Source organism: Ochotona princeps, chromosome 12, assembly GCF_030435755.1.
Source record: "Ochotona princeps isolate mOchPri1 chromosome 12, mOchPri1.hap1, whole genome shotgun sequence".
Lineage (NCBI taxonomy): Eukaryota > Metazoa > Chordata > Mammalia > Lagomorpha > Ochotonidae > Ochotona > Ochotona princeps.
The window spans coordinates 43646063-43662595 of NC_080843.1; the positions used below are offsets into that span (position 1 = coordinate 43646063).

General features: G+C 42.5%; 1 protein-coding gene across 2 annotated transcripts in view; it reads right to left on the bottom strand.

The window, feature by feature from the left end:
* EPSTI1 (epithelial stromal interaction 1) overlaps positions 1-16533 on the bottom strand; it is a 111946-nt gene that overhangs the window by 41346 nt on the left and 54067 nt on the right. Inside the window, exons 7-8 of one of the 2 annotated variants that reach the window (XM_058670697.1) lie at positions 12343-12436; positions 3744-3827 (exon numbers count right to left, since the gene is read on the bottom strand). In XM_058670697.1, the coding sequence (XP_058526680.1) occupies positions 3744-3827; positions 12343-12436 (178 nt within the window). The remainder of the gene's footprint in view (positions 1-3743; positions 3828-12342; positions 12437-16533) is intronic. The other variant, XM_058670698.1, reaches the window with a different exon arrangement.

Consider the following 16533-nt stretch of genomic DNA (forward strand, 5'->3'; position numbering starts at 1 on the left):
CTCCAGAGTCTACAGTAGTGGAAGGCTGTGAGAGTCAGAGACACATACAGCAAAATCAAGGTGCTGTTATCGCCACTGAACTGAGGGCAGCTAGCCACTCCTGATACCAGGCAATCAGCAGCTGCTGAAAGGATGGAACGAACAAATGCACGAGCAGATGCAATGCTGCGAACACGCCCTTGTTCTCCTAAGGCAAATCACTCAAGTCGCAAGCAACGACAGCTGCCAAACCAACGAGGATGGGTCTTCAATGGACATTCTCCAACAGCGAGAAATCAGGCACAAAGGGAGAGAACCCAAAACAAGAACACATGGGAAAATACCCCTGTGCATTGTATTGATGTTAATGTCCCTAAAAATAGAATTCTCTATACATGAAAGCTATATATTTTATGGAAAGACAAATTAAGACAAATAATCTATTAAAATTTTACATAATAAGACATATTAAAAAATAATCAGAAAATATTTATCAATATTTGGCTGTACAATAAACAAGATTAAGAAATAAAAAGTATTACTGTCAGTATCAAACAGCCACACAACTTGAATATTATTCTCACACCTGACTTTCTGCCCTGTTGAGACCGCTCTTTGTGAAATGTTCTACTTTTAATGATTTTTACATTCTAGACCAACAGACCATTACAAAGTATATCAAGCACTAAAGTCCACACTAAGTGATTTTAAAATAAATCAAACTTGTATCCAGAATACTGTAATTAATTAAAAGTTTACTAGGTTCACTTTTGTATTCCTGTGCTTTTTTTTTTTTTTTGCTCACGCATGTATCCTTAGTATAAACATGTTGCTTCTTTAAGGTTGTCTGACTTTTAAAAATAAATTTCAAAAAATGAAAAAAATCAAACCTATAATTCCCTTTCTGACATTCTGTTTAATATCTAAACACCTCAGATTGGATATTAAGCTAAAAGTTCAGAGAAACACAGGAACACTTGCAGGACATTGGCAGACAATGCAATACGACAGTATATCAGATTTAGCTTATACTTGCAAACCATGAGAATCTTACCGTAATGCTCCATCTTGGATTGTACATTTTAAGTTGAGGACTCTGTAAGAAGGTTTTTTAAAAAACTCACAAAGGGATAAAAATGTTCCATTGCTTATGGAGGAGCTAAATAACAATATTTACAACTCACAATATGAGGGTACTTGAAAATGTTCATGGAAAACGTAATGAAAAGAAACATTTATTTTGGTGCAAAACAATTTTGAAATCTATGAGAGTCAAAATGCTCATGGGGAGGGTGGTGCGGTAGCCCAGTGGCTAAAGTCCTTGTCTTGCATGCGCTGGAGTTCCATATGGGCGCCAGTTCATATCCCAGCTAATCCACTTCCCATCCAGCTCCCTGCTTGCGACCTGAGAAAGCAGTTGAGGACGGCCCCAAGCCTTGGGACCAGGCATCCGTGTGGGAGACCCAAATAAAGCTTCTGGCTCCTGCCTTCAGATCGGCTCAGCTCCAGCTATTGGGGAGTGAACCAACAGACAGAGGATCTTTCTCTCTGTAAATCTGACTTTCCAATAAAAATAAATAATTTTTTTTTAAAAAAATGCTCATGGGGGAATGTTTGTTCTAAAAAAAGGATGCATGGATCTCAAATTGTTTAAGACACACACACCAAAAAAACTTCATTCCATTTTCCACAAATTCTGATCTCACATTTCTCTCAATGACTATCTACTGTACACAAACCATATAACATCATGACTCAGTCATGTATCATGTATGCTCAATGAAGCCATGAACTAGGAAGGAGAAATACAGATTAACAGAAGGAAGCGCATAAATTAAACCAAAGCAAGAAATCCAAATAAGAGTTTCAATTCCAGTTAGCTGTAAAATTGAGTACCAGACTTGATGGATCATCTTGAAGAAATCCTGACCCCAAAACAACAAGAAGATAAGCTGAGAAATAGGAATGAGGAGAAAATAAAAAGGACTTGAGTGGCCGGAGACCACACTATTTTGCCTGTTGGAAAAAGCTGGAGCCCAGTGGCTCCTGGGGCTTAGCACAGGTGTTCCCCCGCATTCTCATCTCACGCTGAGCACATCCTGGCCCAACCCGAGCCCAGTGACCAAGGGGGCACACCCACCAGGCATGTCCGCAGCAGCCACCGGAAACTTCCCACCATGGTGAGGATTCTTCTTCAAGGGCTTTATTTGGGAGGATTCGCATCTGAAATACTGATTTCTACCACTCAAAATACCTGCAGTGTCTCACATGTTTGTAAATATGAACACTGTAATTCCACATTTTATATGTACACTATTTCAGGTGACAAAGTCAATTTCAGAACTTTGCGCATCACTTTGTCACACACTGTAGTGATATCCGTCATTTCAGACATCTTTGATTCAAATATGGCAGTAATGCTGTTCGTGTGTTTTTGAAAGATTTATTTTGTTATTTGAAAGGTGTAGTTACAGAGAGCAGGGGGAGGAAAGAAACGGCAGAGAGAGAGTAATCTTCCAGCTGCTGGTTCACTACCTAAATGACAGAAGTGGCTGGATCTGAGCTGGTCCAAAGGCAGGAGTGTCTTCCAAGTCTCCCACGGGGGTGAAAGATCCAAGCACTTGAGCCATTCTTGGCTACTCTCCCTGGCCATAGCAGGGAACGAGATGGGAAGTTAGCAGCCGACCTTGAACTGGAGCCCAGGCAGAAGCTTAGCCTCCGACAGCAGGGTGCTGGCCCCACTGTTGGTGCTTTTGCAGAGGTTAGACATTCCTCGGTGCTCTCACATCTTCTCAGCGAACTAAGAGGAACTGTGGCAGACACACTTCACCTTCCTGATAGGTTATGCATCATGCAAGTTTGGACTAAAGGGGCTAAAGTTGCTGCCTGAGACAGTGGCAGCTCATATGAGTGCTCGTTCATTTCTCGGCTGTTCCACTTGTGATCAGCTCTCTGCTAGCAGAGGAAAACAGCAGAAGATGGCCCAAGTGTTTGGAGCCCTGCCTTCCACAGGAGAGATCCAGAAGAAGCTCCTGGCTTCCACCTGCTCCAGCCCTGATGCAGCAGTCGCCTGGGAGTGAACCAGCAGATACAAGATCTCTCTCTTTCCCTCCCTCCCTCTTTTTTCTGTAGCTCTGACTTTCAATAAATTAATAAACCTTTAAAAGGAAGGAAGAAAGGAAGGAAGGGAGGGATGGAAGGGAGGGAGGGAGAGAGGGAGGGAGGAAGGAAGGGGAAAAACTAACTTTGGACAAGGAGGTGCCACCTAACTGTAAATAAATATCCACAACTCACCTTCTATTCCTAATGCTTGTATTATTCTTTAGATACTTTTTTTAAAGATTTATTTATTTTTATTGCAAAGTCAGATATACAGAGAGGAGGAGAGACAGAGAGAAAGATCTTCCATCCAATGATTCACTCCCCAAGTGACCTCAACGGCCAGTGCTGCGCCAATCTGAAGCCAGGAGCCAGAAGCTCTTCCGGGTCTCCCACAAGGGTGCAAGGTCCCAAGGCTTTGAGCCATCCTCGACTGCTTTCCCAGGCCACAGGCAGGGAACTGGATGGGAAGCAGGGCCGCCAGGATTAGAACCGGCGTCCATATGAGATCCCAGTGCATTTAAGGCAAGGAATTCAGCCGCTAGGCCACGCCGCCGGGCCCTAGATACTTCTTGACGGACATAATATTTCTGTTCAGAAATCCTTAAGATCATCAATTACATCAAGCAAATAATTAGAAGGAACTCGTAGGATCTGGAAAATACCTTCTGACGCTGTTCATCTTTCATCCTTTGCAAACGTCGGTTTTCTTCCTCTCTGAGAGAATCCTTATACGCCCGGCTCCTGGCCTGCAAATGCGTAAGAAGAATGTCATAGCAAGAGGCATCATGTCAGTAAGGTTATCTGCTTGCTATGGGACAGTGCTAATAACTCAGTGTCTGCACTGAGCATACAGTAAGCTCTCCGTGCGCACTTGTGCAGAGTGATTTATGCATATATCTGAAGATGTCCCTTGGGATGTATCAAAGGAAGGCTGGTGTAAGCACAATTGTTCAGCACATTTTAAAGGATGATCTAAGTGTTTGTTTAATTAAGCTTTAAAACTATGTCCTCAGAGATAACCAACATAATTTATTCTTCCTGATGGGAAGTTACAGATATTTTTGAGACTCTCCCAACGAGCTGACCAGTCAGTATCAGAGACAAGCACCAACGGCACTATCTTTAGAAGCAATGATACATTTACTCATTAACAGTATCCTATCTAACACCAATGTCAACTGATGATTGATACTTGGTAATTCAAGAGCCCTTACTTTCTAAATCTTTGCATCCCTAATCTGTACCTGAAGCTTACTTGTTTTTTCCTTTTCAATGTTTACTTATTGATTTGAGAGGCAGAGAGCTCGCATCTGTTGGGTCCTCCCGCAAATGTCCACAACAGCAAGGCCTGGGCCATGTTGAAGCTGGGGAGCTAGGTCTCTCACGTGGATGGAAGGGAGCCTACCAGCACTTGCCATTGACCAGGGTTTGTACCAGCAGGAAGCTGGAACTGGAAGTGGGGCTATCCCACAAACCCATGTACTCCGAAATGGGCTGCAGGCATCTCTACCAGCACACCAAATCAACGCATCCAACATCCACTCCTGACATTTATTCCTTTTTCGGAGGAAGAAAAGCAAAGTTCATTCTGGAGCATGGGAGCATTGAGCTAGCCAGCAAGTACAACAGAAGTTCCAGCCGTCTTTCTGACCCACAACATCAGGCTGCCACACACTGACAATAGTGACCACATATTTTCAATTTTGGGAGATTACAACTTGGGATAGTTCAGCTTATAATTTTCTAAATTTACAATGCTGGATAGTGGTACATGTCCAGTAGAAATCACACCATATAGTAAATTAAGGTTGTGTGGTCCAATCCTCCCTGACAATGTGGGGAAGGAGCAGGAGCCACAGCCCCCAGTCTGCTCTGTGAACCAGAGGAGGACCACGAACACTCTACAACGTGATGTGTTACTAAGCAGGGATGTTTATTAGGCTAAGTGCATTAGAGGCATTTTTGACTTATGATATTATTGGCACTGAACCTCACAGTAAGCCAAGGAGCCCCTGCTTTCCATCCACTTGTCATATACTTTCCTTCCTCACTTGGATTCGCAACCCAGCCTCTGCCAAAGGCGGCCAGACTGAAAAGCTATCACTTGGGGAATTCCAGAGATCTCATAAAATCATTACAAGCATCGCAACAGCAGGTAACGTATTTCAGGCCTACTTCCACAGACTAACAATCCATAAAGCTTATGGAGGCCAGTTCCCCTTTTGCCTTACTATAATTTTTCTCAAGAACTCCTTTCTTCCTTCCCCAGTTCTGTAACCATAAAAACCAGCACACCATCAAATGTTCAGAGCCACTTTCCAAAAAGTAGAGGTTTCAGAACCGTGTCATCTAGAGCAGTATCAATCAGAATGGCGGAGTATCATGTGTTCAGACAGCCCTCATCTGCCCAACTTCTGCTACCTCACACAGGAAACCATGCTTCCTATTGCTTCCTCTTATCTAGAGCCTAACAAACACAGGGGAACTGGGAGGAGACATACAGGTGGGGAGTAGTTCTCTGATGACCCCTTCTTTTTATATTATAGCGGATCAATCTTTATCATCAACATTCCATAAAGTCCCCAAGTGGAATGTGGGGGGGTAGGTGTGAAGGGTTACTTCTATTCAATATATGGGAAGTAGAATCAAATACATTGGTAGGATACATATTATGACTCAAAGATCTTAAATTATATTTGAATATTTTCCTTTCAAATTTAGCACTCTAAAGTCCAGTTTTAAAAATCAGTTTTCAGCTCATCGGGAAAAAAGTGGTTATATTTCATTTCATATATATATATGAAATATATATATATATAGTGAGATGATGTCTATGAAAGGTCAGAGACACTAATTCTCATAGCACCCTAACTATGAAATCCTAATGTTTACTTACCAAACTGTCATTCCTAAGCAGGATAGATAAAGTCTATTAAAAAAATGGGAGTGGAGCAGATTTTATCACTGTTTTTCTTACTTTTGAACATGAGAAATTTCTAGGTTATTGCATTTCAACTAAGACATACTTATATTCATCCTCCCCAAAATCTATGCCTATAATCCATCAAGGCACAAGACACAAGCCTCCACCAAATGTATAAGAGCTGTGTCAAGACATGTGGGAGGGAGGCGGGAAGGGAGAGATGGTGGCAAGTGTCATTCCGTTTTTAAATGTATACATGTGAAATACATGGAATCTGTTCTCTTCACATAAATAAATAAATTTATGTTTTTTAAAAAGACATGATTCTAGACCTCAAACACTTAAAGTCTGGTGTGCAAGCCAGACAGGATTTAATTAGTTCAGTGTGGGAAATACTGTGACAGTGGAAACCAAAAAGGAGGGCATTCAGCCAGATCCAGGCCACCTTCCTAAAGAGGGTGGCACTAAGATATTGGCAGAGTTGGGATCAGGCTAAGCAGGAGAAAAGACAAAATCTGAAGCAGTGAGAAATAACGCTATATGGGTTTCCTAGGTCTTCCAGAACAAAGCACCAGAGACTAGGACCTCAAAGAACAGAAATTTACTATCTCATACTCTCAGAATCAGAGTAACGTCAGGCTCGCTTCATCTTAAATTCTTTGAGGAGGAATTCTGTTCCAGGCCTCTTGATCTCGCTTGCACACGACCATCTTCACCCTCTATATCCCTCATCATCTTCCCTGTTTACATTTTTATGTCCAGATGGACCCTATCTGACAGACACACTTTTCCCATTGATTTGAGCCTACTCTGATGACCTCAATTTAGCTTTATATAAAGACTTTAACTCCAAATAAGACCATATTCTAACGTTCTAAGGTCTAGGGCTTCAACATATAAATTTCATGCTGGTAGGGGGCATAACTCAGCCATCCATAACACACATTCAATTCTCATCTCAGGATGGTGGAGTAAAGATGTTTTTGTTCTAGTCTTCTCTCAAAATGTACTCTTAACAGAGGAGAACATGAAACAAACACAAACCAATCTTCAAAATCCAAGAGATATCCATTGTCATAGATGAAAGCCCATATAGACCAAGTGTGGGACAAAACGACAAGGTAAAGAACAGACCTGAAGATTTGCTGGCCAAAGACTAGAGGACACCCATAGGAGGCCAGTTTGCCCCAGCGAGTCTAGGATATGGATGCACCTGTGGTTGGCAAAAGCAGTTGGATAACAGGAAAGTGGGGGGGAAATGACTAAACTATAGTCTCAATAGATGCTGTTGGATCACTTGCATTTGCTCCTTTTCAGAAAAGCAAGGTGCTAATTCACCTAATCCCAAAAGGAAATCGAAAGCCACACACACCAGGCAGAGCAGGCAGCAGGGTTAAAGGTCACGTAAAGTCCTGCACACTAGCCTGAGAATCTCTGGACGCCTGTGAAGGTGTCACCTGTCCCCTGCACTGTGTGCGCCGAGACCTATATGATGATGTGTCATGCATTAAAACAAGAACAGGTGGTTATGTTTTCAAAAGCCATAGGGGAAAATAGAAGAAACTTTCATACATTAACAAAATATCCTCTTCCCATTCCAGAAAACCAAATCAGTAAAATCTTTAGAAGATAAAGTCAGGAGAACATGCCAGAAAGCAGGAGAAAATGAAGTCAAAGATAAATGAGAGGAGAAAAGCGTTTAAAAGACGAATGTTAGAAGATAAATCCAGGTGGCCTGGGATTTGAATAATAGGAATTCCATTAAGAGAAAATGAAGGGATATAAATCAGAGAAATAACACAAGAAAATTGTCTAGAACTAGAGATGCATTTCCATACATAAAATGAATAAAAAAGGCCCTCACATTAAGTCACATTCTTACTGAATGCCAGAAAAAGAAGATATTAAAATACCTGCAGGGGAAACAGGGAGAAGTTCTATAGACTAAAAGGCAGATGACCTTGGATTCTTCAAGAAACAATACACAAAGTCAAAAGAACAAAGCCTTGAATTTCTCAAGGGTAAACATTTCTAACTTGGAATATTCCTTAGAGAAAAATGAAAGCAAGGAGAAAAGGAATAAATACAGATTAGTATAGATAAGAAAAAACATAAATGTGTTTGTCTCCCATGCATCTTCTCTTGGAAAACTACTAAATAATACACTCTACCAAAACAAAGAAATAAAGTAAGACAACAAAAGAAATGAGATTTTGAAATGAGGAGACTCAAGATAGGAAAACCATGAAAGTAATTCCCAACACACCTTTACAAAAGCAACTCTTACCCTTGCCTACATATGAGAATTGCCTGGAGAGATTTCAGAGACCCTGAAACCCAGGCCACAATACAGCAGGATCTCTCCAGGTGCGACCCAGGCATCTACAAACTTCAAAGCTCCCCAGAGGATGCCAGGGTACCAAGCAGGTGGAGAACCACTGTGTTAAAGAAAAGTTCTAGAGCAGCAACTGTGTGGTAGGCCCACAAAACAATCAACACACATCAGAGCAAAAGGCAAGATTCCAAGAGTGAAAACCTTGGAGGTGATCATTTATCTAGAAGGTACACAAGGAAAAAAATGTGTGGAAACTTGCATCAAGAGGAATAGGTACTGTGGTACCATGAGTTAAGCCACTGCAACTCTGAGCGCCAGTTCGAGTCTTGGCTGTTCCAGTTCCGATCAAATTTCTTAATAATGTACCTGGGAGGCACCTGAAGATGGCCCAAGTGCCAGGGCTCCTGCCACCCATGGGAAAAACATGGATGGAACTCCAGGCTCCCAAATTTGGCTTGGCCCAGCCCTAGCTGTTACAGGCATCTGAGGAGTCAATCAGCTGGTTACAGATTGCTCTGTCTCTACCAACATCTATCTCTGTTGTTTTGTGGCTTTTCATTTAAGAGGATGTACAATAACTGTGTAATGGAGACTATCATATCCAGATGTGAGGATACAACACAATATGCATCTCTACTTCCAGATCAAAGATGGACTCCTAATAAAACTGTTAACTATATCTTGACAACAGGATGTGGGACTCTGCCATTGTCCATGCCTTCAATGAGCAACTTTTAACTGTTTATGAAGAACTATATATTGTAATAACATAGAGGAACTCAGTGAGGTGGGGGAAGAGGGGACTTGGGGAGCAGGGAAGGGAAATCCCAGGGCCTATGGAACTGCATCATAAAAGGATAATAATAATAATAAAAATTTTTAAAAGGTAGGGAGAAAGTGATATGAGAGAGAGAGAAGAGATTGCAGTGAACAGCATGACAAATTCCAAAATAAACTGGGGGAGGCAAGGAACATAGACATCCCCCAAGAGCCTTGAGAGAAAGGGCAGCCTCATTGTTGGAAATTTAAGAGAATAAATTTGTGCCGTACTAAGTGACACAGTAGTTGAATACAAGCACTCTATGCAATTGAGGTATAAGTAGCATTGAAAGCAGGCAAGGCCCACATGCAGTCTTAAATACTCTTTGCCTTCCTAAGGAATACATGGCACACAGATGCAGATACGGCCAGGGAGATGTGAGTTACAGGAGCAGGGTCCCTCAGGGGACAGCAAGGGCTTCAGTGGGGCCTGAGAGGCGTCTGCATTTCTCTGAGTCCTAGGTGATGCCCAAGTGTTGATTCCTGGGTTACACCTGGAGTAGCAATGATCTAGCCTGAGGCCACTCCATCAGAGCCTTGAGGACTGGAGGGGGTAGATCTAGACAGAGAGAGACAGAGAGAGAGAGACTCGAGAGGTGGGGCAAAAAAGCAGCAGGGACATGATGCTCAAGCTAAAGCATGTGTACATTGTCCTGGAAGACACACAGAGCCACTCAACTGTTTGGGGCAATGGAGTAGCAAGATGAAATTATTTATTTGTTTATTTATTTAGGTGAAAGAAGAGGGGTCAGCAAATAAGAAGCCATTTAGTATGCAACTGTAAATATTCAACAACATGCCGAGGAAGATATGATCTCTGTCTTCACACTACATTCGTCCATGAATGACAATTCTGTAAATACCTTGGATGGGAAGCTATTTTTTTTTAACATCTCAGGAGATTGTCTTGTAGTCTTTGTCACTGACATAGTTATATATGCTCTATTAAATCTCCACTAAAGTAAGAAAAATTATCAAAGACAAATTTTTCAGGAAAGATGCATTAAATAGTAAAATAAAAATGATCATGATTTTAAAAAAGAAAAAAAAATTTAGGTCTGTCCAGGTCATCATCCTGCATATGGATGAGCCGCATGCTGTATTTTTGTTCCATGCATGGACAAGGGGGATTGCATGTTGCCTCCTTTGACAGAGAAAAGTTCTTCACAGAAACCAAATGCACATATTTCACCTTCCTAAACCATGAGAAACGGTTCCACGAGACATTGTCAGGAGAATTCCACATGCATGGATTAGAAGGAACACAAAGTAAAGAGTATGGGTAAAACGTCAGGTAAATATGTTGAACATCAACAACTAAATAGGTTGGTGTCCAAAGGAGAGCAGATAGTGCCTGCAGTTCATAAGAAACCCTCCTGGGGCCCATCCTACTCCATATTTTCTATAAATAGCTCTAAATCCTGTGTGACTAATGCATTAATCAATCCACAGAAAACGCAGCTCTAGGAGACATTGCTAATGCTTGGGATGACAGCATTAAAATGCAGGACAAGCTTGTTAAATTGAAGAGCGAGCCAAAGTCAACAGAGCAAGCACACCCACTTCTGCCAGGTGCTTAAAATTCTAGTACTCAGGAAGTCCTCCAACGCGAAGCCAGGCCAAAGCCCAATCTGGTCCCACTCCCATCCCTTCCTTTATTGCCTTAAGGCATGCTGACAGAGGTGCAGAAATGTCATCCACACATTATTCAACTACACTACCTGCAACCCTCTTCCCAGAGCTCGGCACTGAGAGAGAGATGAAGGATGGCAGCCGATGTGACTTGTACAGCCCACAATGACAAATTTAGACTGTGGAACATTGCATCAGTAACGGAGGCGAAACAATAAGGAGCAGCGAAAGGTTTGCAGGTAGGAGTATGACCTTTTCACAAGGAATGTCAGAGCATCTTCTTGGCAGTTTAAAGCACGGCCCCTCATGAGATAAGGATGGTGGGAAACAAAGCACAGGTCTCCCTAACAACTGGGTGTTTTCAGATTTTGGACAGGTGAATGCTGGGGCTTTGTAACACTGAAGTCCATCTTTTCATTCAACCATAACCCTGTTGCAGACTCATCCTTAATAGCATTTATTCTCTTGCCCCCAAGTAGTCACACCAAACTCTGCCACTTTTCTCATCTTCTAAGCAGTTCTCGGATGTGTATTTCCTTCTTCGTTTTCTCACCTACTGTCCTAGGTGAAGTCATCATCCCTCCTCACCTAGATCAGCACAGAAATCTTAGAGGGCTTTATACTTCCTCTACTCCTTTAAATCCACCCTCCACATGCTTACCATTGTGACCCAGTGAAAACAGAACCCTTGACCCTAAGCATTTCAGTGCCTCCAGCACTCACAGAACTCCAACGTAGCAAAGGACCCTGTTGGTTTTTCTACTAAAAACTCCAGCAGCTTCCTGTGTAGGGTGTTAACAGATGTCTCAACGTCTGGATGGAGTTAGAACTGTGTGCCCAGGCCCAGGGTTGCTAGGCATCCTGCAGTAACAAGACAGCCTGTACCAGATACTGTCCCCTGAATGACAGTAGCCCATCATTGAGGAAGGCTCTGGTGGCCTCTGCTGATTCTCCAGCCTTCTGGGTCACGCCATTATGCAATAGCGACATAACTCTTCTTCCCCAGGGAGAGCCCTGCTTCTCCCCTGCCCTATACCTTAATCCTTCTGTGTCTTATGAATTCTGACATCTGGAATGATTCTCTTAGTTTTACAAACTTGTCTTTCAAACCAGAGCTCAGGTGTTACTTCTACCAAGAAGTTGCTAATGATACACACACACGCACACAGTGTTTTCAGCTGCTGCTCCCTGAAGTGCTGTGCACTCTACGCTCACTACTCTGTTGTAATTACAGATTTTCTCTTTTACTCCATGAAAGTTCGTCCCCAGTAGACTTCATAAACATCTTGCTAGACTTTTAGGGACTGGATGGTTGGGGTTACACCCGACATGACTGATCTGAGAGCCCTTAAGGATAGTTCAGGTGTCCACTATAGAGGCAACAAATACCAGCATTTTTTTAATAGCTCAGGCAGCTGTCAAAGTGTTTTAGAAGTTCCTCCCGCATTGAGTCAACTATTCTATGTCATACAGGTCTCTCTCTGCCGTGAATCTCCAGTCCCCAACACCTCTTTAAAAGTGCACCCAGTACCCGGTATAGCATTGCACTCACCCATGTTGAAGATGGTGGATCACAAGGAGCAATTTGACTGGCACTTCTGTCTGGCAATCCTGTGTCCAGTGTGCTCAAGAACTCAGCGGTTTTACTGCCGGAAACAAAAATAGGCGTGAGAGCCTTCATTAACACGAAAACATCCTTGTTTCCTGCGCCTTTGGACAGCAGCATAGAGTGTGGCTGAGTTATGACTAACAGCATCCCGGGTAGAACAAAAGGTTAGGAGGAGGAACAAGGCACCCCAGAAAATCAAAACAAAGGACAACCGCAAGGCTGCATGCTAGAAAAATGCTACTTTGAAAAAGATAAAACTAGGTTTGTGAAATGTGAACCAATAATTTCCTTTTTTCCTTTCTGTATTATTGACGTGGAGATAAATGCTCTCTCGGATTCCCCAGCATGGAGCCTGATTTTCCACCAGAACATGGAGAGCTTGACACTCGGATCACAGCACAGAGCTGCAGAACATTAATTCCCTGCAACATCTCATTTCACCCCAGCCTTACATCTTGCCCTTCACCCACTAGGATCTTTCTCCTAGTCACCCTGCCTCCCTCATGGCTTTGAGGACCCTTGCAGTACGCAGATCCTCTTACCCAGGAACTCTTTTCCCGTTTATGGATCACAAACCTCATTGTGATTCCAAATGCACACTTGGGTTCTGTCTCACCAAGTGCAGAAATCCACACATCTTTGCATTTGATTTCAAGGTGCAGATGAACCTGCTTTCATGGCAGTTAAGAAGTACTGCTGCTTGCTCCATTGTGCTCTGAATTTCTTTCAGTGACACACTGGTCATACGGTAGCATGTCATTTAACTTCCTGTTGTTGTTAATTTTCTATTTTTTCTTCCTGTTGTTGATTTTGTATTGTGGCTTTTCATTTAAGGGGATAAACAGTCACTGTGTAATGGAGACTACCATATCCACATGTGAAGATATAATGCAGTATGCATCTCTACCTTCAAATCAAAGATGGACTCCCAATGAAACTGTTAAATATATCTTGACCATAAGATGCTGGACTCAGCACCATTGTCCATGCCTGCAATGTCAGGATACACTTAAAAAGCAGCACGATGGACTTAGGACTGAGTATGAAGGACTATACTATTATGATGATACAGGGGGAATCAGTGGAGGCGGGGTGACAGTGTAGGGAGGGGAAAAGGGCCCAATGGAACTGTATAATAAAATAATAAAATAATTGCTTTTTTAAAAAGTACTTCTGATTCTGGTTGGTGCTTCTGACATCTCTTTCCAAATGTGAGCGGTTGATCTGGAAATGTCCTCCACTTGCCTAAGACATTGTTTGGTTTTCTTCCCTTAAATATTCAAACCCCCGCTCCAGATTCTCCCCCAACTGATGTGAAGCTCAAAGCAGAATCAATTCCTGGTCCCTACTTCAGTGACCGGCCCCATCCCTTGTCCTTTTCCCACATGAGATATGGGAATCTCATCCCTTTATTCTCCACTCATTAGCAAACACCTTTCCAAGCTGATTTGTTTTACAGCTGACTTTTGCAGCCTCCTCCCAACTGCCTCCTTCTCTGTGCCCTCGCTCTGCGTCTCCCTACCATTTCAGGCCTAATGCTAAAATGAGTCATCAAGTTCAGAGGACGTGGGCATCAAAGGACATGGAAAGGATCTGGTAAGAACAAATGGCACCAGTGGCAAAAAAAAAAAATCAAAACAAGGAATTAGAAGCTGGACAGAGATGCTGTTAACAACACTATAAATAATTACGTGGGTAAAACATGGTGTTTGAACAAGGTCAGAAGCTGGAGTTGGGAAAAGAAGAGCTGAAAGCCAAGCAGCAGACGTAACCCTGGGAAATGGGAAGCCCTTGGCAGCTGAGACAAGCAGCCTTTCCATTTGTCTAGGATTACTTATCTTACCCAAAATAGACAAGGAGACTAATGAAATCACACAGTCTGAATGCTGCCCCCACCGTCTGGGGCTTTATGAAGTCATCAGTCAAAGTGTGAAAGGAAGAGAATTGCCAGAAGTTTGGATGAGATTTCTGAAAATCCTTAGCTGAGTGCAGACCAGGGGAGGAAGCAGTGAAAATAAACACTGTGATAAGCTAGGGAGGAACTGCACGTGCAGCTAACCGGCAGCCCCTCAGCACATGCTGATGGCTGCCTCCTACCTGGTTGGATGGAGAAGCACTAGCCATGGCCCTTGGACCAGTATCCTGCCCAATTTGTGCTGCGTAGTTCAGGCATTGTGTTAGGGTCATGGGACTACTGGAAAGGCTAATTGGCTTTTAAGATTTGGAAGGCAGTTTATGCAGAAAGAGGGAGTTGAAAGACGCACATACACACACATACAGACAGAGACAGAGAGATCTTCCATCCATTGGTTCACCCTGGAAATGGACACAACATCCAGGATCGAACCAGGGTGAAGCCAGGAGCCAGGAGCTTCATCTAGGTCTCCCACACAGATAGCAGGGGTCCAAGGAATTGGGCTATCTTCTACTGTTTTCCTAGTCACGGTAACAGGCAGCTGGATCAGAAGCAGAGCAGCATGAGCTTGAACTGGAGTTCATATGGGAGGCTGGCATTGCAGGTGGCAGCCTAACTTACACTGCCATAATGACAGCCCCCAACATTAATTTCTTACAAAGCACCCATGTTTAGGCTCCCATCCAGTTTTCTCCTATGACTAGCTGGAATAGAGACAGTCTTTAGGACAATTTTGAAAATTTTTTTGGAAGTTCACAGCACTTCTTTCAGTTTTGGTCATTAAATACCTGAGTGGAAGTGAGCAAACTTTCAAATCTGTTTATCAATGTCTTAAATTAAAAAAAACAAATACATATATATATATATATATATATATATATAGAGAGAGAGAGAGAGAGAGAGAGAGAGAGAGAGAGAGAGAGCGCTCAAGTTACTCTATATTATAGAACCAGCTTATTACAAAAGTTAGCTTACCTTCATAATGTAACAGAGTAATATGTAATAGGAAAGCATTTCTCAGCTCGGGTGATCAACCCCAATAGTTCATACAAAGACAAAATGAGTAGCAAAAAAGAGAAAGATTGGAGCTGACACTGTGATATAGCAGATTAAGCTTCCACCTGAGATATTGACATCCTGTGACATCAAAGGAACATCTCAAATCCCAGCTGCTCTGCTTCTGATTTACCTCCTTGCTAATGCCCCTGGGAAACAGTGGAAGATGCTCCAAGTATTTGGGTCTCTGACACTCACAGGAGGCCAAAACGGAGTCCAGGATCTTGGCTTCACCCTGGTGCAATGGTACTATTATAGCTGCTCAGGGAGTGAATCAGCAGATGGGAGATCTCTGTGTGTGTGTTTCTCTCTGTTTCTCTCTTTGTAACTCCACCTTTCAAGTAAAAAGTAAATCTTTTATAAAAATAAAAAATAGAAGGAAAGGATTATCAAGGATTCAGTTTGGCTTCTGAGTCATTTCACAATGTCGAGAGAGGAAGATAGAAAAAGCAAAAAACTAAGCGCTGATTCATCCTCAAGGAGTCTTCTTGTCCTGTGCAGGGGCTACCTAGACCTAAAGAAGAAAGACAAGTTCTCATTTATCCTTAAACCACTAGAGTCTTGCACAGTTGGAAGGTAGGTGAGGGTTTGAGAGGAGAAACTAAAGAAAGGTTGTCTGGGTTGTTACATTGTAATATGATGGAATATTTAACATCTGTTAGTGAAGGTAGGGCAATAATAAAATCTGACCTTGGTGAAGGGACAAAAAGAGGCAACTTATGTACTCATCTTTTAAATGAGAAAGAAAACAATACACACACACACACACACACACGGTGCTCAAGCTATTTTGTATTTTGGTAAAATATTTTTCACATGGAGTGTAGTATATATTTGTTGGAGGGCTGAAGACAATAATTCTTACAAGGTTGGTTTTATTGACAGAAGAGAAGGATTTTGATTGTTAATATTTGTAGAGGAATTGGTAGAAAAACAAAACTTAAAGCAGGCATTTGATGTAGCAGGTCAGTCCCTACTTGGGATGCCCACCTTGTCAGGTTCCAGTGCCTACTTCAAACCAAAGGCTCCTCCACATCTGATTCAGCTTCCTAACAACGTGAATGCTGGCAAGCAGCAGGTGATGAGCCAAGAAATTGGGTCCCTGTCACCTACACTGGAGACCCAAATTGAGTTCCAGGCTCCTGGCTTCAGCCTGGCTTAGT